Here is a 24,449-nt window from a genome sequence, read left to right as displayed (position 1 = left end):
TAGAAGGCAGCTGCCCCCAAATCCCAGTGTCTCCACCACCGTGTTGACCAGCAGCAACAAACCACGTTCCCAAGGCCATTTGATTGACAGAAACTGTTGCCTAACCAGGACTCCAGGCAAGGGAGGGTGAGAAATACAGAAAAATGCATCTGCTGCGTTTTGGGAAATCAATTAGCATACGCCATCGCATCAACAAGCTATAGAAGGGGGGCATCTGGGTGGCTCAGTTGATTGAGCATCCTGCTTCAGTTCAGGTCACGATCTCAGGGTTCAGAAGTTCAAGCCCCACATCGGCTGGCTGCTGTCGGTGCAGAGCCCGCTTCAGATCCTCTGTCCCCCTCTCTCTCTGATCCTCCCCTGCTTGCGCTCTCTCAAAAATAAATAAAACATCAAAAGCAAAACAAAACAAAAAACAAGCTATAGAAGAAAAATCACACAACATATCCACAGATGCAGGAAGAAATGCTGCCCCAGGCTCTGGGGAGACTGATCGTGCCAGGGGGAAGGAAGGGTCAGGAGAGGAGCAGAGAGAGGTTGGGGGAGAAGCAGGGTGGCATGGGGATGGGTAGGCAGGGTCTGGAAGGTCGCTGAGACTGGAATCAGTGTTCGAGGACTGGCCTAAGGTGCAGAAAGTGACCAAATGTAAACCAAAAACAGCCACGCCTTCCAAGAAAGACTATAACCTGAGGCACAGGGTCATAAGGCTGGGGGGCCTCCCAGCCCTGAAAGAATCGCCATAAAGGCCATCCTCTGTGCCAGTCCCCAGGGAGGCAGCCAGGACTAATGCCAGAACCACCACAATCCTGGCCCAACGTGATCACCTCCCTGTGACGTGCCCCTTCCACAGCAGATACTCAGCATCTGTCCCTCTGCACTCTCCCACCCCTACCCCATTCTCCCACCCCACCCCCACCCCCAACGCCCTTCCTGAGCTACTGCAGTGGGTAAGGCCACTGCATGCAGTGCACCCGGCTTGTAGCTTACAGCTTGCAACCGCCTCATTTTCTTCATTCAAAGACACAACTGTTCCTCAAGCCATGTGCCAGCCGGGCTGCACGAATCTCCAGAGACGCCTTTTAACGTGACCGTCAGGAGGGAGCACCTTTTTATAACTTTGCACAGTTTTGCTCCCTGGCCTCCCATGACGCTGGTTCATCATGCCTCCACCAAGCCACAGGGCATCAAATACTTTGAGGCAGGAAACCTTCTCACTGAGCATAATGGGGGCACTGAGTGGCCCACCCACCCACCCAGCCATCCCTGAGATTAACCACTGCTGGGATCACCAGGAGTCCCTGAGCTAGTGACTTTGCCAGCTCCCTCTCAGCAGACCAACATGCCCAGACCTGGCTCAGCTCTGCCACCAGCGCCCTCCCCCCACTGTGACTGGATGCCCCCTTGCAACTCTCTGGAACCCCTGGCACAGAACAAGGAGGGGGTTGGGGCCAGGGAGAGGGGATGTTTAGACTTGAGGTCTTTCTGCCATCACCCCTGCATGGAACTTCCACCCCGGGGGCACAGACCAGACCACGCAGAAGGGTAGCCCCTGAGTGAATGAATGAAGAGGAGCAAGGTTATGTACGAGCCCTTCTCAAAGTCCTCCAGACACTCAGAGCGCCTCCCCTTGGTTCAGAAGCCCCATTCCCAGGCTAAGAAGGAAAAAAAAAAGAAAATAGAAGATCTATGCCCAGGGGCACCTGGGTGGCTCAGTCGGTTGGGCGTCCGACTTCGGCTCGGGTCATGATCTCACGGTCCGTGAGTTCGAGCCCCGTGTCGGGCTCTGTGCTGTCAGTTCGGAGCCTGGAGCCTGTTTCGGATTCTGTGTCTCCCTCTCTCTCTGCCCCTCCCCTGCTCACGCTCTGTCTCTCTCTCTCTCTCTATCAAAAAATGAATAAACGTTAAAAAAAAAATCTATGCCCAGCCTTAATTCCAGTGCACCCCTACCCTGGGCTTGCCACAGTGTGACCCAGCCCAGAGAGTACAGGGGAGGGGTCCTTGCTCACCGATGTCCTCCTTTCCCAAAGGCAAGGACTTTGCTTTCTGCTGGTTCTGCCAGCCCACAGTCCCTTTCCTGGCTGCCACATGGTAGGAGGAATGCCCACAGTGCACCTTAGTCCTACAAGGACCTTGTCCCTAACAGGTAGAGCTTGTCCTAATAAGCAGGGCTCCACTGACCACATGGTACATAGACCCCTCTCTCCCATAACAAGGGGCATGGGGCAGGGGGCGGGGGAGCAGGCAAGCAAGAAGCTTGGGAAACATAAACGCACGCACACACACACACACACACACACACAGCCCCAGCAAACACCAGGCCAGGTCACCACCCATTGCTTCCCTTCCCTGGTGCCCGTGCCAGCCCCACCTGAGCTCATCCAGACACAGGAGGGGTGGGGCCTGTGGGCTATCAGCCACGTGTAGGGCCTGGAGGGGAAGAGGGAGGGAGGGTGGGAGGGCCAAGTGCTGCTCTTCAGGCAGGTCTGAAGGTGAACTGCACCTCCCCCTTGAGCAGTCTTGGTCCCAGGAGTCAGGAGTGAACACAGCCGCCTGCCTGCTCTGGACACCAGGTATGTGCCTTTATTCTTTAAGGACGAGAGGGAGACTCAGCACCTTCACCAACCTCATTTAACCCTTTGTCCTCAGCTTCTCCACGTGTCCTGGGGCTCCAAGTGAAGGTGGAGAGAAAGGGCAGGAGGCCGTAGATGACAGAGAGATGGTCTCAGGACCACAGACCCCAGAGTTCAGCGCTTTAAGAGAAGGAAATCTGTACCCTTCGGTGTACAGATGAGGGAACCAAGGTCCAGGGCTGGGGTGGAAAGAGGCTTGCCCAAGGTCACAGAGACTTGGGAAGGGAATGGACAGAGAACCCAGGCCTCCTGCCTCCCAGCCCACAGCACGAAGCCTGTCCCTGAGCCCCCATGCTGGGCCATTCAGAGGCTGCCAGGAATGGGGGGGGGGGGGGAATGGCCATACGAGGGTCTGCTTTAGTGAGTCTGGGATGGGAAAATCAGAAGCCACTCTTCAAGGATGGGGGTGGGGTGGGGATGGGCTGTAGAGGCAAAATGCTTTGGAGAGGAGGCTCAGGCTTCACCTTCTGTCGCCCTCCCCCTTTGCTGACCTGGGCTCATAGTAGGAGGGAGAGAGTAAGTCAATGAAATGGAAACAGGGATTTGCCAAGGTATCAGGATCCCCCTGCCTCCGGAGCCCTTGGAAACAAAGTTATTTGAGTCCAAATCAGAAAGGGGAATATATGGGAAGGACCTATGAATAGGGCAGAGCTGGCTGGAGCCCTATACACCCCCAACACATACAGAGGCAGGTGTGCGCCCGCGCGCGCGCACACACACACACACACACACACACACAGAGTCTGGAGCCCCAGCAACCCTCACCTAGAGGGTGAGGAAAGAAAGAGCTAGAGAGTGGGCTGGTGAGGGTGTCCAAGAATAAAGGAGTGAGACCCAGCCCCTGCCCTGGAAGTGTTCAAGGTGAGAAGAGAGTTTGAACAAGACCCTGAGGGGCTACCTGCCTTTCACTCAATCCCAGGCCTGTCCCACTGGGTTCCAGAATCCCAGAAGGAGCAGATGTGAAATGGGTCTTAACTCTGAAGCAGTAACACAAGGTTAAGAGTTTGGGACTGTGGAGCCAAGACCACCCAGGCTCAAAACTACTGGGTTCAAACCCCATTTCCACCAGTGGATTCTGCAGGCTCTATGACCTGAGTCAAATCCCTGAACCTCTCCAGCCCCATAGTAATAGTACCCTCCTCATGGAGCCACGGAGAAAATGAGATGAGTACATTTTAAGCTCCATTATTATTATATCCCCATCATACAGATGGGACAACTGAGGCCCATAGGGGAAAGGGTAGCAATTTTCCAATCAGTAAGCAGGCATCCCGAGTGATAACCCCAGCCCACAATGTGCTCTGCAAAGTCAGTAACCCCAGGCTCCTCTGTGGGGCCCAGCCAAAAACCCCTCAGGGTGCACTGAGATCCTGCCCCAGTAAACTCAGGCCACCTGGAGCATGTGAGGAAAGAGCCACAGCTCCGCGTCCTCGGTTGCTCCTAGGAAGGAGCTCAGAGGACTATTCCCTTCCACTGCCATTTATAGACATCCTTCCCAAGCTTGGGATGCACCGCCCCCTCCAGGCCCCAGCCAAGGAGAAGTCTGGCAACAGAGCCTACAGGAGCCATGGGGGACAAGGGAGACTGGCTTTTCTCATTAATTTGCTGTGTGACCTGGGGCAAATCGTACACCCTCTCTGGACATCGGATATCCCTCTGCATTTGAACTCCATGCGGTAAAGGGAGTTAAGAATCCCAAGTCCCGCAGCCTGGGCCTGAATCTCAGCTCTACTTTTCTGGATGTGTGACCTATGTAGATTCCTTAACCTCTCTGAGTCTCAGTTTCTTCACCTGTAAAATGGATTAGTTAATAGAGATACAACAATTCCTAGTGATGTGGGGGATTCGAATAGTTACCATGTGTAAAACACATAGGTGAGAGCTTGGCACATGGCGAGTGCTCAGTAAACGGGAGCTATGATTACTATTATGAAAGTGTTATGCTCTACATAAGCCCTTCTTTCCAAGTATTTAGAATTTCCCAGCTGCTTTCACTCACCGATTCCACACCTCTCTCTGGGAGGATAGAGGGCAGGAATTCTTATTCTCAGCTCACAGACGAGGAAACTGAGGGTCAGAGTTATACCTTACAGAGCTGTTTGAGCTGGGACTTGAATCTGAATCTTCAGACTCCACAGTTTGCATTTGCCCTAGACTGGTCTCTATGCCTTCTCCAGCCCTGGGGTCTGATGTGATGGAGGCATTTTGAAAAGAGGGAGAAGTAGAGTCAGGGGGTGGTGTGGGGCACACAGTGAGGCTCAGGGCTAGCAGTGGTCGTACAACCAGCAAGTCCCCTCTCCTTACAGTTTTCTTGGCAGCCCCAATCCCAGAACCTGTCACCACCTACCCAGCCCAACCTATAAGAAACTACTAACATGTGGCATTAAGGCTAGACAACAAGGAGAACTTTCCACACTAAGGGAAACAGGGAAGTCGGAACATCTCTTTCCCAAATGAGCCCACAGGGAATGATTATCAACTGATGATGTCACTGCCAAGCTCAGAACTATTCTGTGGCTCCTCATTGCCCTCAGGGTGCAGCAGGCACTACAGAGCCCAGCCTACATCTGCAGGGTCTGGCCAGCCTGCCTCCCCCCACCTCATCTTTCCCCCCATCCAACTAGGTGCTCTCTGTTTCTCAGATGCTCAGTAATACCTAGTGATGTCCCCTGCCCACTAGGGCCCTGAACATACCTGTCTCTTCACCCTACTTGCCTTGCTCAGCTAGCTCTTGCTTTTCCTTGTTGTCTCCCTTTACATGTCCCTTCCTCCAGGAAGTCCTCCCTGACCTCCACACCAGTGCCTACAGAGTCTCCTTGCTTTGCCTCTTCCCCGGTAACCCTGTTTAGAATTGCTCACCTGCTTGCTTGTCTGTTTCACCAATTGGCCCACATGCAGTAGCAGCTAAATACAGGGTTTCTGACATCAGGCAGGCTGAGGTCCTGTCCTGCTCTGATACTTGTTGGCCGTATGACCCTTGGGCGGGTAACTGACTGCTCTGTCTCTCCAGTCACACATCATAAAATGGAAAATAATAGTATCTACCTCATATGGTTGTTAGGAGGAGTTTAAATGGTTTTCTGTGTAATATGTGTGCATAGTAATTACTCAATAAATATTAGCTAGTATTTATTTAATAAATAAGGCTGTGACATAGTAGATATTCAATAACCTCTCAATAAAAGAGATTTTATTTAAGAATCACTTACATAATGCTTTTTATGTGTCACGCACTGTTCTAAGTATGCTACAAATCTTAACTCATTTTACAGATCAGGAAAACTGAGGTACAGAGAAGTTAATTAACTCGTCCAACATTGTACAGCTACTAAGTAGTAGAGCCAGGATGCAAACCCAGACAGTCTGGCTCCAGTATCCTTGCTTCTTATTTTATTATTATTTTTTAAATACTTATTAAGTAATCTCAACACCCAACATGCCACCCAAACTCACAACCCTGAGATCAAGAGTCACATGCTCTTCCGACTGAGCCAGCCAGGCGCCACTCCACCCCCACCCCCACCCCTGCCAGTATCCATGCTTTTAATGAGTGAATAAATAAGCCTTTGCCTTGTGGGGAGGGGTGGCAGGGGCTTCATCTACCAAAGTTACTCAGTTCCCAACCTTGGTATCTTTCAGGTCCTGGGAGCTTCCGGTTGGCAAGCGACATCTCTGGGGTGTAACTGAGGCTGATTTGAAACCAGAGGTAAACCGACAGTCACTGGCCCCACCATGTCGCAAGTGATGTCCAGCCCCCTGCTGGCAGGAGGCCATGCAGTCAGCCTGACTCCCTGCGAAGAACCCAGGAGGGTCCTGCACCCAGCACCCAGCCCCAGCCTGCCACCCCAGTGTCCTTACTACACCACAGAAGGCTGGGGAGCCCAGGCCCTGATGGCCCCTACACCCAACAAGGGGCCCCCCAGCAGGCTCCAGCAAGGCCCACAGACTGGGGCCAAAGCCAGCTGCCTCCTACAGTCCCCTGCTGAGCAGGCCTCAGGGGCCCTGGAGGACCTTGACTCCTACATTGACTTCTCACTGGAGAGCCTCAACCAGATGATTCTGGAACTGGACCCCACCTTCCAGCTGCTCCCTCCAGGAGCTGGTACGCCCTGGGCCGAACCTACCCAGAGCATTACCACAAAGAAAAAGAAAGACGAGCCTGAAGCCTTGGGTAAGGACGTGGGGCACAGTGCCAGAAGGGGGGACCAGACCTCATGAGGAAGAAGGACTTTTTCCAACAAATCAGAGGAGCAGGAGACTATGTCCTATTGGGAGGTGCTGTGCAGCCCTAAACAAGTTACTTAGCCTCTGTTTTCTCTCCTGTATAAAGGAGATAAATACAAGTTTCCCTCACTATCCAATTCTATTTTATTACTGAGTTTGGAAAGGTGATGGATACCTGTTTTATGCGATTTTTCAGACTTTAAATAAGCTACTATATATAAGAATTTCACACAATGCCATGCAGTAAATAAGAGCTTGATAAATGTGGAATCCCTGAACCTCACTGTTCTATGGTATATCTCTTGAGGTCCTAACCCCGGTCCCCTGAAACTCTTGTAGGATTGCTCTCTGGGCCCCTGTTGCTGTTTAGGGGAGTATCTCTCTGGGGAGTCCCAAGCTGGAAGTAGAGTCACAGAGGTCAGTCTACTTAGGGCAGAACCCTGCTGTGTCTCAGGGGTGGTGTGCTGGTAAATGTCTAACACCTAGCTCCACGATGGGATGGGAGAGAGCCCTGATTTGAAACATCTGCCACCAGGACCGATTTCAAACTATCAACATGATGTCACTGAATGTAGCACTGGAAAGACATGCCTGTACAAGGCCGTTATTGTATTTATAGTATTTCTATTATACAATACAATAGATATTAATAACCTCAAGAATATAGATGATAGTGGAGTGCCTGGCTGGCTCAGTCAGAAGAGCATGTGACTCGTGATCTCAGGGTCGTGAATCTGAGCCCCACGTTGGGCGTAGAGATTACTTAAATAAACAAAACTTTTTAAAAATAGAGTTTAGATTATAGTAAAATAGTTGGAATGTGGTGAGTTGTATTTATTACTTCTGTTTTTATCATAAGTCATTTCGTTGTAAGTTTGCATGATTAAAAAAATGTTTAATGTTTATTTATATTTTGAGAAAGAGAGAGACAGTGCAAGCGGGGGAGGGGCAGGCAGAGAGGGAGACACAGAATCCGAATGAGGCTCCAGGCTCTGAGGTGTCAGCACAGAGCACGACGCGGGGCTCCAACCCATGAGATCATGACCTGAGCCGAAGTCGGATGCCCAACCGACTGAGCCACCCAGGCGCCCCTATATAATTTGATTTTTAATCATGTCTAAGTTTAGAACTCAGCTGGACAAAATCTGAAAAATTTAACAATCAGCTCCCATGGACTGGTACAACTAACTTCAATATACCACCACATCTAAGGAATTCTAGAAATCCCTACATCTGGTGTCCGTTTCCCCAACAAAGAGTTTCAAGTATACTCTGAGGATAAGGATCAAGATGCAGCAGCCCCATTAGATAGGCCAGAAGACTGAGATCTCCAGGGCGGTAAACATGGATTAAGGGGTACAATTAGGATTAGAGATAGGGTCCATAAGAATTTCTACTTATTGAACGCTTATTATGTCCAAGCACTGTGCTGAGCCCCTTACAGGAGAACATTTAATCCTCCCAATCTATTCCCATGAAATATTTTCTGCCCATTTTACAGATGAAAAAACTGAGGCTGATGGACTTCAGTAAGGAGCCAGTCCAGCCTAATCACTGGAGGTGGACAAACCTTATACAAGCTATTGACTTCACTTCTTTGTCTCCTACTCCTCGTCTGTAAAACAGAGACGAGTTCTTACCTCAAAGGGGGTCGCAGGGATTAAAAGAAATAACACTTGTTGAGGGTTTATCACAAATCCTGGCACACTGTTAGTCATTATGAATGACAGCTGGGTTTTTTCTTAATTTTTTTTAACATTTATTCATTTTTGAGAGTGAGAGAGACAGAGCATGAGCGGGGGAGGGGCAGAGAGAGAGGGAGACACAGAATCAGAAACAGGATCCAGGCTCCAAGCTGTCAGCACAGGGCCCGACGCGGGGCTCGAACTCACAGACTGCGAGATCATGACCTGAGCCGAAGTTGGATGCTCAACTGACTGAGCCACCCAGGCACCCCACAGCTGTTTTAATTAAACACTGGGGTTGCATTTAGGACCAGCCCCAGGATAGGTTCAGGGTCTGGGGCGGAGGTGAGCCCAGCACCCAGGTCCTCTGGCGCCCGAGTTCCCAGCCTCCAGCCTGCCTCCTCCCCCTCCCATTGAGCATTGCCGACCAGGGCTGTTATAAGAACCACCTCTATGCCCCCAAGATCTTCCTGCTTCTGGAGGCCAGTCACAGGCATGTCTCTGCAGGGAAGGTCGCTTGGGTCTAATTACCATTGGCAGGAGCAAGCCCAGGGCTTTAATGTTCATGCCCGAAGGCAGGGGTTCCACACATTCAAGGCCAGCTGGGGCAAGACCAGTCTCTGTGGAGCATCCACATGTATGGGGTGGGGACGCTGACAACCAGGCCCTTTCTCCAGGGGCCAAAGGTCAGTAGTCTGGAAGCTCAGATGCTCTGAGCTATGTCCACCTGACTCTGGGTAGCAGAGGGGTTTGGGGAATGAGTGGGCAGCCAACAGTGGTCAGAGGGTCCTGATGAAGCCCCCCAGCTCTGCCCTAGCCTCTTGTGATGGAATAAGAAAATACTCTCTCTAACCTCCACCTGAATGGCAGTGATGCCTGGGAGCTCACTACCTCCTGAGAGAGCCAGCATAGTCAGCTCCCAGTTAGACTGTGATCACTAATAGCACATCACTGTGATGGGTGGCACCTGTCTCATGCATCTCCACCTGCCGAAACCCTCGCCTCAGACCACCACTCCTGGTGACAGCAATTGCCAGCCCATGGCAGCATAGCTAATTCTGGGCACAGTGGTGAGTTCTCATTGGGCCAAAGGTATCCAAATGTGTGGGATGCCCCACCTTTGCCTCTCATCCCTCCTTCTCTAGGGGTGTCAAGGGGAATTGTGGTGCTAGCGGATGTTTACTGTTTCTCTTTGTCCTCACTTGGCAAAATTAGACATTAAGCGTCGGCGATCCTATGCTTCTCCCTTCCCTAAATGTACATAGATTTTGTAGTGCATGATCTCAGCATCGACCCTGTGAAGGAAATAGTGGCAGGCTCATTTCACAAATAAGAAAATGAGGCTCAGGGAGAAGAAGAAGTAATGACCCATGGTCACACAGCCAGTGAGTCATAGGCCAGGCCTCAAAGCCCAGGCTTCTGGCCTCCAGAGTCTGTGTTCTTGCCTTTCTCTCTTTGGTGCTAGTTTCCTGCCCTCCAGAGCTTTGAAGAACAAATCTGTTTGGAGGCAGCCTGAGGGCTCCTCTTCTGGGGTTCCACCTCCCCCCAGTACTCACACACCTCCCCCAGCTCCTCTGCCCCTGCCCCTTCCTTCAGACTTACCCTGGGTGGGGGTGGGGGGGTGTGGGGCATCCCACCAGGAGGATGGCTTCTCCAAGCAAACACCATATCCATCTCCAACACCCCTCCCCATCTTTGGAACAGGAGCCCACATTTCATTTTCCAGCAATTTCTGCCAGGCAAGGCTGTTTGCCAATCCCAAGTGAAGGGTGTTTAATAACTATCTCTCTGCCCCCCACCCACATGCCCCCTTCCACCAGCCCAGCTTGGTGCTGGCGCCTGCATCCACCCAGCACTGCTCAGACTTGCCCCACGGGCCTGTAAACAGCGGCTGCACCCTGGGGAGGGTGTGGGGGCCTCCACTCCCTCAGCCACCTGCACCTCAGGGCAGCAGGGAGAGGTGACTCACAGCTCCAGGACTCCTTCAGTCCTCCCTTCCCAACCCTACTCTGCAGTCCCCAAGAAAGGCCTTTGGTTGGTGTTTGGATGACCCAGTGAGTAGGAAGCTCAGAGCTTCACCAGGCCAAGAGACCCTCTCCAAAGCAGCCAAGGACTTCTCACAAGGACCAGGCCTTGGGAAAGTGTCCTGAGGAGCCCCTCCTCCTGGAAGGGGCCCCCGAAAATGAGCACAGGAGCAGGAGTCAGATTCCTCCGCTCCCTGGCTGTGTGGCATTGGATAACTCACTCAACCTTTCTGAGCCTTGATTTCTCATCTGTTATATGGAATAACATTTTTTACTTCAACGGAGTTGTTGTGAGGATTAAATGAGCCAATACAGGTAATGTGTTTGCAACAGCGCTGGCACACAGCACTCAATAAATACCAGGCTTCATTAAAAAATTATGCAATAAATGCCAGTTCCATTGCCACATTTCTCTGAGCCTCAGTTTCCTCCTCTGTAAAAGCAATGGCTGCTGGCATTGAGCATAAGGGCCGAGAGGATTACGGGTATAAGCACTATAAAGTCCTATAAAAATAGAAGTTGTGCTTGCCAACCTTCTGGAAGAATCCACCCCATTCCAAGACCTCTACTTTTTCAGAACCCACAATACATGTGCCAAATCGTCTTCTCTTGCCCTCAGCAGTAGGACTCCCACTTTAGCTGGACAGTGTCAGCCATCTGACCAATACTGGTCTCAAAAAGCAGGCACTCAGGAGAAGTTCCCTGAAGCCTACCATGCACCAAGCTCCAGGCATCGTTCATCAATGTATTTTATCCTTACCAAAATCTCAGGAGGTTGGTTTTAGATCCCCACTTTGCAGATGAGGAAACTGAGGCTCACAGTGGTTAGGAATGTTACCTTGATGCCTCTTGGCGGGAAAGTGGCAAAGCCAGGATTCACACCCAGGTTTGTCTGACGACAAAGCCAGGCCTGTTCCTCTACCCCTTGGAACAGCATGCTCAGGTCAGCCTCCCAGCCCCCCTCATCTGATGTAATCCTCCACCTCCACCCCAGCCCAAAGCAGGCTCAGACAGAGGCAGTAACCGCCAGCAGGCTCAGAGGTCCTACCCGGGAGCGGGCTGGGGCAGGCAGGGATTCCACAGTCATGGTGGGCGGGAGTTGATGCATGTGCCAAAGCCCAAGGGGGTGGGAGGCCGGCAGACAGGAGCTGAAGGTGCAGTTTCCCGCTGACTTTGCCCCAGTTTCCATCCTGGGAAGCCGGAGGCAGGACTCAACAGGCCTGCAGGAGGGAGCAGCTAGGTAGCCCCCCTCCCCACCCCACCCCCCCACACCTTCCACCACTTTTGCTGGAACAGCACCAAGGACAGTTCCCTTCCCCCAGGTCAGGACCAGGGGTGTCCATACTCACCCTGGAGAAAACCACCCATTGCCCCACTCCAGGGAGGAGCAATTTCTCAGAACAAGAGTCCTGGATGCCCCCATTGGGAAAAGGAAAGAGCGCTGGAGTGAGCCACCACCCTGGGGCATGTTTAATATCCAACAACTGTGCACCAGCTAGAAGCATGACCTGGGAGGTCCACAGCTTGATAATGTAGCAAACCCTACCTTCTGGGAGCTCCTGCTCTAAAGCGGACTTCTCAAAACTCTAAAGTGCACTCAGATTCCAGGGAGTCTTGCTAAAATGCAGACTCTGATTCAGCAGGCTTGCAGTGGAAACAGATTATACGAATCTTACCAGCTCCCAGGTAAAGTGGTGGTGCTGGGCTGGGCTGGGGGCCACAGTGGTGTGGCTTGGTGCACATTGGAACCAGCTGGGGGACTAAACAAACAACCTGAGGTGTGGGTCTATACCAAATATTCTGATCTATTTGGCACAAGGTGTAGCCTTGGGCATTAGGACTTTTAAAAGCTCATCAGATGAGTCTAATGTGCCACCAAGCTTGAGACCCCCTGCCTTCATTGTAGACACAGATGTAGAAACACCCTTCAAACACCCTGACCAATGGAGGCATCAGAAAATGTGACTGGCACACTCCAAAAAGCAGTCATTTCAACCTGAGGAGGGGGACATTCACTCAGGAAAAGATTCCCTAGTTTAAAAGATTTATGTGCCAAGAACAGTGCTATGTCTCCATCTTGTCTCATCCTTACTGTAACACAAAGAGGCTGGGTATAGTCACCCCATTTTACAGGTGTGGAAGCCAAGGTTCTAGTTGCTGAAGTCCTTTGGCCAAGTTCTGTGATAGTAAGTGGCAGAGTCAGATCTGAAACCCAGGTCTGTCAGATTCCAAGACCTGTGTTCATTCCACTGCATCTGCACATGAAAGGAAGATATCACAAAGAGGGTGACTTTGAAACAGTGCCTAGAAGGTGGAGCTGGGTGCTAATCCTAATCCAGCAAACTCCTCCTCCCTGAGCCTGTTTCTACATCGGTCTAAAAGAGGAGAGACCAGATGGGCTTGAGGACTCTTCCAGCATTCCTGTTCTGTGAATACAGGCTCCCAGGTTTCATCGATGCTCTGCTCTCTCCCCAGACATAAAGTACATCGAGGTGACCTCCACCAGATCAAGGTGCCATGATGGCCCCCAGCTCTGCTCCAGCCCATCTGTCACTCCACCCTTCGGCTCCCCACGCAGTGGTGGTCTCCTCCTTTCCAGAGACATCCCTCGAGAAACTCGAAGCAGCAGCGAGAGCCTCATCTTCTCTGGGAGCCAGGGCAGGGGGCACCAGCGCCCCCCTCCCCACTGTGGGGCTCCCTCCTCTCATTCCCCACCATCTCCCAGCATCTCCATCCCCTGCATGGGGAACAAGACGTCAGGCCCCCATGGCTTGGGCTCTCCACTGGTGGCTTCTCCAGGCTTGGAGAAGGGGCTGGGGGGCCTGGCCCCACAGCGGGGCAACAGGGTCTCTGTATTGTCAGCCAGCCCAGCATCCGACATCAGCTATGTGTTTGGAAGGTAGGTCACTCCCATCATAGCTTCTGATATTGCCTCCACAACACACACACACACACACACACACACACACACACACAGAGATCCTAAAATAGATGGGCACCCTGCTCTATCTGAGCAAAATCAGGATGTGTACCAAAAACATGAGTGAATATTCTCTCTTACGCCATCACAGCCATTTGGACCTCAAGCTTTCCTCAAGCACTTAGAACATAACTCAATATACAAAGAGTTTTATTCATGCCTACCTCCTGGGAAAAGAACTGATGAGGCATACCTGCATCCTTTTCCAGCATTCATACAACCCATCTCAAGGAAGAGAGCTCTTTTTTCAACCTCAAAACACAAGGGCATAAATAAAATTTGGGGGCTTAGGGAAAACCATTTAGGAAAGGAAAGCCTCCCTCCTCTTTATTGCTAGCAAGACCTAGGAGGAGGGAGGCCGACCTGCCTGAGCATTATTCCTAATTGCCACAGCCCCGTGTGCAGGCCTCACAGTGGAGCTGCACACACAGACACCCTGCCCAGGAGGACCAAACTGCAGGACCTCTGTCCCCCACACCGACTCCAAAGCTGCTGTGCCAAGGCAGTCGTTGGCAAGGAGGTTGGGATTCCACAGCCATGGCCGTTGGCATGGGCCTCTGAGCTCAGAGAGAAGTCTGGCTGGATGCAGAGCTGGCCCCCTCCTCTTCCTCCAGCTGGGGAGCTCCCTCTGCATCCACCGTAGACACGGTCCAGCCTGGGTCCAGCCTGCGTGCAAAGCTCTTGGGAGTATTGGGGTGCTTGTGTGATAGCTGTCAGAACTTCCTGGCTGGGAAGGCAGAGGGAATCCGGTCCAGCCCAAGCCCACATGACCTGCAAGGAATCAGCTCATTGGCTACTTTAAGTGACCAAAGACTTGGCAGTACAGAGATATTTCTGTACCCTTCAGCATCCCTTGGGGATCAGGTGGGCATGTACTTTGTCCTGGGCTATGGGGAATGGAGTGTACAATACTCTGTTTAACCAGAACTCTAGGCCCCGAGTGTCCACTCTGACATCCTAACACCCTGCCTGTCTGGTGCCCTCCCTGCAGCAGCCAGTCCCTCCTCCACTCCAGCATCTCCAGCCATCAGTCATCTTCTAGGTCCTTGGAAAGCCCAGCCAGCTCTTCCTCCAGTCTCCACAGCCTTGGCCAAATGTCTCTGTGCACGAAAGCCAGTGACTTCCAGGTCCCCAGCAACCCCACTGCAGGCATGGGCCAGCCCAGAGCAACCCACTCCCCACCACTGGCCAAGGAGCATGCCAGCAGCTGCCCGCCCTCCATCACCAACTCCATGGTGGACATACCCATCGTGCTGATCAACGGCTGCCCAGAACCAGGGTCTCCTCCATCCCAGCCGACCCCAGGACACCAGGACTTTGTCCGACCTGGGGCCGCTTCTTCCGGCCACTCCTGTCCGGCCACCAGGAGCCACAGCCAGACCCTGCCAGATGCCCCTCTTACCACATCCTCGGAGGGTATGTTGTAAATCAATACTTAAACCGTTGTGAAGTTTGGCTTGGGGGAATAGATAAAACATCAGTGGGTTTCTGCAATAGCAAGTCAACACGCTGAATACCTACTGTGTGCCAAGCACTTTGCCAAGTAGTAGGGACAGAGAGATGGCCACAGTCTAGAAAGAGATACAAAAGCCAAGGAATCCGTGTAGAGTAGGATAAACACAGAAGTAAAGAGATGTCCTAAGTCTTGGGGGGGGTCACAGAGGGAGGAGTGGTCCTTTTAGTCTGAAAAACTGGGAAAGCTCCTCAGAGGACATGACATCTGAGCTGAATCTGGAAAGTGGATGGAGTCTGTAGCCAGAGCAGGAGAGGAGGGGCATTCCCAGCAGAGGGAACAGCGAGTCCACAGTCATGAAGGTATAGAAGCACATGCATGTTTAGGAAATGACTGCAGTGTTGGGTGTGGGGTCAAGTCATTGAGTAATCTGGGGCCAGATTGGGAAAGGCCTTGAACCCCAGGCTAGAGTGGATTTTACCCGTTAGGCCACGGGGACCTTAGCAGAGCGTCTCAATCGAGAGAGTGATGGGGTCGGAGGTGCACGTTTGATAGATCACTCTGGCAGAGGAACTGTAGGGAGAACTGTTTTGTTTTGGTTTTCATCACGAAGTGGTCCAGACAAGCTATAATGGGGGCCTGAACCAGGGCAGGGCAGGGCAGTGGAGGAGAGAGGACGGAGCCAAGAGACCCTCGGGATATGAAAACAGCAGGCTTGATGACTAACCCACAAGAGGGAGAGGGAGAAGGAGAGTCAGTCCTACCTCTGACGTTCATGGATGACGAGCACACAGAGGGCTGACCGAGACAATGCATTCCAATTCAGACAGCTAAAAACCACAAAACAGCAAACACCCTCCTTCCCGTAGTCTGTGACTACAGGCATCCAAAAAGAACAAAACCAGCCAGAACCCAAAGCAGGAAACACAGAGGCCCAGCCTTAGCACCCACGGGGTACATCTCTCCAGAGTAAAGCTCTTGCACAACCCCCGGGGACACTGTCCCTGCTCTGGCCTCATTCAGTCACCTCCTTCCTGAGGCTTCTCAGCCCTCACTCAGCCACAAGCATCAGGGTGACTCCTGGGGGGTGTGATGTTCACTCTGGCCCACGCTGCCATTCGGGAAGCCATGTCAATGTAAGCAAGAGAAAATGGTATGACGGGTGTGCTTTGAATCTGCTCTGATCGTTTTCCCAGGGCAAATCGTTTGCAGATTTCAGTACATTTTTTTTATAATGAGTTGCTCTCAACTGGCCATAACACACCTTTTTAAGATGCCAAAATTGAGAACCACAGCTCTCTGTCTTAGGGGACCTGGGAAAATGGCCATTCTGTCATTTCAAAAAGCACATTTACTTAGCCTGGTAATATTCCCATCCTGGTTTGGTGATGCCCCAGGATATCACTAATTATACCCTGGAACCTTATCAAATTCTGCAAACCATTCTCAAAACAAGATCCATGCTAATCGCCTAGGCTATTGGAGTATTAAAGACCCTGAGAGGCTGGTTAGTACATTCGGTCCTCTCTGGGCTTCAGGAGCAAAACAACTGTCCCAAATCAGAGTCAGGAATCCTGTCTCCTGACTCCTTCTGCACAGGCTCATCGGCCCAGATCTGCTGCTTTCTTTTCCTCAACCTTTTCTTTCAATTTCTTTTCCAACCCCCCACCCCCACCCCAAGACACTTGTAGGATTCTTAAGGAGGAAGAGAGGGTAAAATCAAACAGATGATGCATCTCAGAATCTCTTATTTATCCCTTCTTTCGGTCCACACCAGACAACACTAGATTTGAGAAACTGTTTCTCATTAAACTGAGATTTTTATCTGTTTGTGATTCATTACCAAGGATACAAGGGGAGACTCCTAAGTCCTACATGTGCCAAGCCCTGGAATTCTTCTGTTGGATTTTGCCTCTTGCAGGACGTTGGAGATACAATGGGGTTGGGGTAGGGTGGGGCGGGTTGAACGGGACCACTGCACAGAGGAGGGGGGAGGGTCTCTCAGCTCCCCTCTGTCCAGCCTACAGGGTCCACCCTCTCTGTCTCCAGGTCCCCCCAGGGACATGCAGCCCACGATGAAGTTTGTGATGGACACATCTAAATACTGGTTTAAGCCAAGCATCACCCGGGAACAAGGTAAAAGGAAGCACTGTGTTTCAACGGATGAGTGACCCAAGAGTCTGGGTTCCCCACCTTGTATCAGGCATATGGGGCCCTGGGTCATGTTAGGGGAGGGAAAGACAAATGGTAGGTCCAGGGAAGGGGGTTATCCTGTGAACCTCTTGTCTTGAGGAAATAGAGACTGCAGCAGGAAGGGTAGAGATTAGATAATAGAAAGGACTTCCTGGGAACAAAAAGTGATTCTGTAATGTCTGCTCTATGAAGACCTAAGGGGGCTGGGGGACAGAGGGTGTCCAGAAGAGAGGGAGGAGGGTGCGGTTAACTGTCTCTGACCCAAGGATCGTTCCAGCAATCGAGCTGCTGAGGAAGGAGGAGCCAGGGGCTTTCGTCGTGAGGGACAGTTCTTCCTACCGGGGTTCCTTCGGCCTTGCCTTGAAGGTGCATGAGGCTCCTGCACCTGCCCAGAACCGATCAGGTACACACCGGTCTCTGTCCTCACTCAAGACCTGGCAGATGCAATGGAGTGTGGGAGGCTTTAGTCCCAGCTCTGCTGCTGCCTTGCAGCAGGCCTGTAATGACAGCTGGGAGGACGGTCCACCTCAGGGCTCTCCCAGCTGCCTTCCTGCAGGGGGACTCTAGAAGGAGCTCCTTCCACGGCAAGCCTAAGCTGCTTCTGCCTCCCGGAGTCCCCAGATTCCCCGCTCTGCTCTCCTGGGGGGCCAAAGAGGAAGTTCCCAGCCCCTCTCCAGGATCCTCTCCTCTGGGCGCCCACCTCTGTCCAGACCAGATTTATTGTGAAGGAACCTAAGGTAGTCATAATGTGTGTGCCCTAGCTTATGATATGTGTGTGACGGTTTATCACATGTGATAGCTTATCACACGCTTTCCCGTGGCCTCACACACAACACACACAGCTGTGGGGCATCCACCCTACACCAGGATACGCTGGGAAGACAGATAAAGACAGATCATATCATTATAGTACAAGGTACCTAAGTACCAGCCCCTCACCAAACCCCAGAATTGCAGCTCTCACGTGACGAACAGATGAGGTAAATGGGGCTCCGAGAATTAGCTGATGACCCCCCAGAGCAAGGATGAAAACCCCAAATGCATGCTCTCTACACCACGCCTCTCTGTCTAAATAAGAAAGTGATCTCTGGGTGGCGTTGGTTGTCAACGAGCCTTGCCAGCGAGCACAGAGAGGAGGAAGCCAGGGGCTGGTGAGAACAAGCAGACGGACATTGTTCACCCTCCAGGGCCAGCCTGGCGTCAGCAGGGACCGTCTGGTGGAGAATAACAGCCACCAGGAAGGAGTGGGTAGGGGGAGAGAGAAATCAGGCTGATGCGTTAAAATCTGATTTAAGTAGTCATTGAGGACCAACCCCCGTAGCTCTTGAAACCAAGAGAAGGATCTCCTGAGAGAATTACTGGACACAGAAGCCTTTGAGCAAAGGCGTTGACACCTCCTTTGTGGGAGGCGTTGAAGACAGGGTTCTTACCAGCAGTCCCACCCAGAGCCAGGCGGATGGACAAGTTCACCTCTGGACAGACCAGGAGGAGGCAGGTCAGGGAATGAGATGGTCAGCGTTCGGCCAACACTGGACTCTGGAACTCCCATCCGCACGCACTCTTTCTTCTCTCTTTGTCCAGGTGAGGACAACAGTGACCTCATCCGCCACTTCCTCATTGAGTCTTCTGCCAAAGGGGTGCATCTCAAAGGAGCAGATGAGGAGCCTTACTTTGGTGAGCGTCTCCGGCCTGCAGGCCCCGGGGTGGGCCCTGCCCTTCCGGGCCGGGAGGCTGGTCGGGGACAGGCCTTCTCACACAGAGCTGCCCGTCTCCTTGCAGGGAGCCTCTCTGCCTTTGTGTGCCACCATTCCATCATGGCCCTGGCCCTGCCCTGCAAACTCACCATCCCGCAGAAAGGTGGGTGTGGGCCCCAGAGAGGCAGCATCGGGGCACTGGGCCTGCGTGTTCCTACTACAAAGGCTCCTAGTGGTCACATCTCACCTTATTTATGGATTAGTGTCACGGTTAAAAGTGCTTTGTCTAGCATCCATCCGGCATCGCCACTTCCTGGCTTGAGGAGGTTGACCTCTCTGAGCCTCTGTTTCCTCCTCTGCAAAATGGGGACAGCCGTCATCATACCACAACGGTGTCAAATAGGTGTTATCCTCATTTCACAGATAAGAAAAAGGGGGCTCAAGGGGCTGAGTAATTCACCCCAAGGTATACAGATCATACATCAAACCGAGACCAGGAAGCCCCATCCGGAGCCTACAGCCCAGTAGGCTGGTGAGCCGGACTAGACGATCTCAGGGTGTGCAGGAGGAGCAGCAGGGCGGTTCTGGGAGAGGAGTCGGGGCAGGGGAAGCTGCCAGTGTGGTGATGTGGAGGGCCTCCCTACTTTCTGAAAAGAAGGGCCTGGGTTTAGGAAGGGCCTGAAAGAAGGGAGGAGGTCAGAGGCTCCTGAGGGTCAGGTGATTACAGCAGATCCAGGGGCTGGAGGAGTGAGGAGGAAAAGGAGGGATCAAAAGACTTGCAAGCTAGGCATCTGGGGAGCCCCAAGTGGCCCCGTTTGTCCGATTACGGTAATCACTCCAGGTTCCTCAGCGGCTTGCTTCCTGAAGGTGGGGGCGGAGGTGGGAGAGGTTCAAAGGGATTAATGTTCCTAAGAGAAGGGTCCGTTCACCCCGCCCCCGCCCCCTCCGGGGCCTGTTCTTTGCTTTGGCTCAGAATTGGGAGGTGGAGAAGCCTCAGACCCTGCTACAGGCAGCCGGGCCTCCTGCCTAAAGAAATCCGCAGGTGAGTGGCATGGAGGAGGCTCCAGTCTTGGCTATGCCCCCGCGGGCACCTCCCAGCCCCACACTCACTCACATGGGCATGCAGGCCCGCACACGTTCCCATCACAGCTTTATTTCTTCATCCTTACAAAGGTGCCCCGGTTCTCCCCATCCCTGTAAACCCGGAGGTGAAAGGCCGCAGGCCTGGGGGGTGCGGGCAGTGGGCAGAAGACAGGGAGGTGGGTGAGGCTTACGCCCCATCCTGCACACATATGGGCACATGTGGACATGCTGAGGTCTCTCTGGTCCTGAGGGACCTGCCCTGGAGGTGGTCTGTGGGTCTGGGATCCTCTGTGGAGTGTCAGGTCCAAGTCTTGGGGGTTTCCAAGGGGGAAAGGTCGTTCGTCTTCTCGTCCAGAGGCCAGGCACAGATCAGCCCTTGTCTGAGTGACAGCTCCTGCAACGGGCCCTTCCCCATCCTTGCCTTCTCCACCTTCTCTTGACAATGAACCAGGGCCCCAGGGTGGGTGGAGGTCGAGGCAGTGCCACCCATGCTTCTGGACAGAAGGAAGGTTTGTCTGGACATCCCTAACATAGGGCAACAGCCCCTCCTTTACTCCACCCTGAGGGCCAGAGGCCAGAGCAATGCAAAGCCACAGATGATCCCGAAGTCCTCTGGGACTGGTCCTCTGCATGGTGGATCCTGGCAGGGCCCAAGCACAGCATTTACCTTCCACAGGCTGCCATGCCCTGTACTTGACCTCCGTGAGTGTAGAGACCCTGAGCGGAGCCCTGGCCGTGCGGAAGGCCATCTCAACCACCTTTGAAAGGGACGTCCTCCCCACACCCACCGTGGTCCACTTCAAAGTCACCGAGCAAGGCATCACCCTGACGGATGTCCAGAGGAAGTAAGGGACTTCCCTTGCCCTGGGGCTGCTGGGCTGGGCAGGGGGAAGTGGAGGGGATGGCTGAGACGGCCATGGATCAGTGATGAAAGTAAGATTCAGGATCATGGACCCAACGTGGTCAGTGACTTGCTGAGTGACTCCAGGCAAGTTCCCTGCCTTCTCTGAGCCTCACACCAATGACCTCCTACCAAAGTCCCCCTTCCCTATGACCAACAGAGATGGAATTAACCAGGATTCACTGGGCACTGGTTAAATCTGCATCCATTGATGGCACATCTGCAAAAGGCCAGACTCTGGCTGCCCACTGGGACACAGTGGATGAGATCACTCCTTCCCCAGGCTTAGGGCTTCACAGTCTAGCAGGAGCCCGCTCCTGGGCTGGAGGAACAAGAGATGAGCAAGATGCCATTACGATCCTCAAGCAGTTACATGACACAGTGGGCGTGGGGTGGGGAGAGGGTAAAAAACCCCAATGTGTAGGACACAAGGCAGATTCATTCCATGACTGGAAAGAAGTGCCAACGTGTGCCCCAGGGCCCAGCAGGGCAGGCTGTAAGGGTCTAGCTGGGAGGTTTCTTAGAGAGCAGGGCATGTGACTTCCGGGAGAGCTGGAGATGATGGAGGTAGGACATGGCCCTGGGATAGGCTCTCATCAGCTCTCCTTCCCTCCCTGCCTCTTCCAGGGTGTTTTTCCGGCGCCATTACCCCCTCACCACCATCCGCTTCTGTGGCATGGACCCCGAGCAACGGAAGTGAGTTCAAGGCTGGGCTGAACTCAGAAAAGCCATCCAGGGCCTAGCTGCCCACTGGGGTTTCTTGCTGACTCTGGGACTGGGATCACAGGCAGAGCCTGTGAGCCTCGAGGGGCCAGGAGCAACGGGATGAGGGCAGGGTGGGACCCTGTGGGGTGTGGACGCAGTTGGCCGTGCTCCCCTCGCTGCTCAGCCAGAGTCCTGCGGAATGCAGAGAGGTCTCAGTACTCACAAATGTCCATCTTCCTTTCCCACAGGTGGCAAAAATATTGCAAGCCCTCCTGGTAAGGCCTTCCTGTGCACTGTCAGTCACCATAAAAGGTCTCCCTGGGGCAGGGCCTGGGACCCAACAGGAGAAGGGAGTTACAGAAGGAGGGAGCCCCTGTCCTGATCTTAAGAGAGCCCATGGTTTTGATGGGGTGGCACCAGCCCCAGTCCTCAGAGAGCCTGCAGTCTGAAGGAGTCATGAGCCTGGGAGCCCCCAGTCTAATGTAGGAGGCACAGGGTCTAACCTCAGGGAGCTTTAATCTATAGGGATGCCCAATCTGATGGTCAAAACACACCCTTGCCCTCAGGAACCTCCCACTAGGATGAGGAATACACAGGTCCTGTCCTCAGAGCCCCCCCCCCCCTTCAAAATGAGGGAAACTTAGATCTTGAGGAGGAGGAGGAGGCATATCTTATCCTCAGCGAGCTGGGGAAGGGGCAGCGGGGGAGCACTGTATTTGCTGAGATCACCTCTCCTAACCTCTCTGGGCCCCACCACCTCACTCAGCCTGTGCTCTCCCACCAGGATCTTTGGATTTGTGGCCAAGAGCCAGACAGAGTCCCAGGAGAATGTATGCCACCTGTTCGCAGAGTATGACACGGTCCAGTCGGCCTCCCAGGTCCTCAGCCTCGTGGGTACTCTGCTGCAGGACACAGAGAGGATGTAGGGGGAGGGAGCTCCCTCTGCACCTTCCCAGACATCCCATCATACACTGATGAGCCAATCTATTGGACTGGAGGAGAGAGATGCCACACCTTGGTGAAACCCTTGAAACCCTGTGACCTTCATCAGTGACCTTCAGCCAGACCCCACTGTGTCTCAGTTTCCTCAACCAAATAAGGAGGCCATAGACAGGACCAGCTGTTCTCAGACTTTGGTGGGCATCTTAACAAGTTCCCTGTGATCCTGAAGCACACCCACACCTGAGGACCACATGGAAACAACCTCTGAGGACCCCGGACTCCATCAACGTGGATACTACCAACACAGCAGCTTGAGTTAGAGACGTGTGACCCTCTGTCGTGGCAAACAGCAGGTGCTGGGTCAGGACCCATGCTCCCCTAGCTCAAGCCTGACCTGGGAAAGATGGTCTGCAAGAATTGACCAAAGGAGGAATGGACTGACTCTATTTCCCTCCATATCCGTTTCTTCCACCCCCACCCCCCTGCCACTTCTGCAATTGCTTCTTGGGCAGCTGTTCCCAGGACAAAGCAGGATCTTCCTGCCCTGGATTCTTTAGGCCAATGTGGCCATGATTGTCAGGGCAGCTTAGCCAGGGGAAACTTGGCCCTATGGTCAGAGACCACCCAGCTGTCCTCACATTCCCGATGTCTAATCCCCGCACTGCAAATGAGTATCAGCCCCATCTTTTCTTTCAATTTTTTGGTTAGCAAGGGTCCTCCAGCTGTCACAACTGCCCTAATGCTCCTTATGCAACCCACAGGAGGGAGGTGGGGGCCGGGAGACCCGACACAAGGGTCAGCTTTCTCTGGTTCTGCCTCAGCCCCAGTCTTGTTGAGTGTCTCCTGGTCCCCAAAACACACTCATAGAGAAACGCCGACAAGTGTGCACAGCAGTAGGGCATCAACTGGCCTTCCAGCCACACGGGGGCAGCAGAGAGTCATGAATGCAAACAGCCAGCCAACTCCAGAGGCCTGGAGAAGCTGGGCGGTCTTTCTCCTACCCCACTTCCATCAAGACTCCCAAGAAGCTGGAATAGTTTGTCTAACAGGCCTGGGGTCCTAAGAAAACCACAACATGAGGATGGAAGAGGCTCGGAGAAGAAGCCCACTTTTGTTCTACCAGGAGCAAGTGCCTGCCTCCTCCCAGCTGTGGGCCCTGCCACCGCATCATTATCATTATCTTTGGCCAAAGCTGAGCCTGACAGATTATGGTTTCAACCCAGGCAGCCAAACTGGACTGAAGCTGCCCTGGGCTGGAGGGACTGGCTGAGAGCGGCCCACCCAGCCTGTGCTCAGGCACTGCCCCATCCCTGGAGAGTACAGAACACTGGACAAGGTTCTCGAGGTCACAGTGGCCAAGTTCTCAAGGTTATATTCAGGCAGCTGGCAGAGACCCCTTTTACCCATGGGTGCCTGTGTAGTTCCCATGGAAAATAAAATTTCTGTCTTGGCATAACGGTTGGTTCTAAGGCAATCAGGGCTGCCCCCTCAGAGGTGGAGACCTACACAGAGAGGCGACCTGAGTTGGCAGGCAATGACAGTGTCCTAGAGAAGACTGCATTTGCCACACTCCCTCCTACTCCCCTGGCCACAGCAGTACAGTAGCCACTGGCTTCCCTTCATAAACCATCTCTTCAACCATTCATGTGGTGTTCACCACATTTCTGGCATACTCGGTTTTCTTCTTCACGACTCCTTGCCTACCATTATGCCAGGAAGACGGAGAGTTGAGATTTTGCCCATGTCCCAGGGCTGAAGGTGAGTGTGTGTAGCCCCCCCGATGGATTCCAAGGTCTCACTCTGGCTCCCTGAGGGACGAGAGGCAAGTGAAACATGGGCAGCTCAAGGGGAGTCTGGAAGAGTCTCTGAACCCAGATGAGCCCCGGGCTACCAACTCAGCCCTGGAGAAATGGACAATGGCTTCATCATTTCATCCTG

General features: G+C 53.0%; 1 protein-coding gene across 2 annotated transcripts; it reads left to right on the top strand.

Annotated features, from left to right (window-relative positions):
• The first annotated feature begins 2,455 nt into the window (after positions 1 to 2,455).
• Positions 2,456 to 23,967, top strand: TNS4 (tensin 4). 2 transcript variants are annotated; one of them, XM_040497456.1, is made up of 13 exons: positions 2,456 to 2,567; positions 6,267 to 6,798; positions 13,036 to 13,459; positions 14,532 to 14,956; positions 17,043 to 17,129; positions 17,464 to 17,589; positions 18,768 to 18,860; positions 18,966 to 19,043; positions 19,854 to 19,922; positions 20,640 to 20,808; positions 21,492 to 21,560; positions 21,818 to 21,844; positions 22,354 to 23,967. In XM_040497456.1, exons 2-13 carry the CDS (start codon positions 6,360 to 6,362, stop codon positions 22,493 to 22,495), a joined length of 2,148 nt encoding a protein of 715 aa, XP_040353390.1. In that variant the 5' UTR covers positions 2,456 to 2,567; positions 6,267 to 6,359; the 3' UTR covers positions 22,496 to 23,967. The 2 variants fall into 2 exon arrangements, with proteins under 2 accessions (XP_040353390.1, XP_040353392.1); XM_040497458.1 differs by lacking the exon at positions 21,818 to 21,844.
• Positions 23,968 to 24,449: the final 482 nt, after the last annotated feature.

Source organism: Herpailurus yagouaroundi, unplaced genomic scaffold (genome assembly GCF_014898765.1).
Source record: "Herpailurus yagouaroundi ecotype Mexico unplaced genomic scaffold, PumYag 189, whole genome shotgun sequence".
Taxonomy (NCBI): Eukaryota; Metazoa; Chordata; class Mammalia; order Carnivora; family Felidae; genus Herpailurus; species Herpailurus yagouaroundi.
Note: the sequence above shows the minus strand (reverse complement) of the source record. Positions and strands in the feature narration are given on the sequence as shown.

Coding starts and splice junctions, on each gene's coding strand:
- TNS4 (XM_040497456.1), top strand. CDS start 6,360: ATGTCGCAAGTGATGTCCAGCCCCCTGCTGGCAGGAGGCCATGCAGTC. Junction 13,460..14,531: donor ATCAGCTATGTGTTTGGAAG/GTAGGTCACTCC, acceptor CCCTCCCTGCAG/CAGCCAGTCCCTCCTCCACT. Junction 14,957..17,042: donor TCTTACCACATCCTCGGAGG/GTATGTTGTAAA, acceptor CTCTGTCTCCAG/GTCCCCCCAGGGACATGCAG.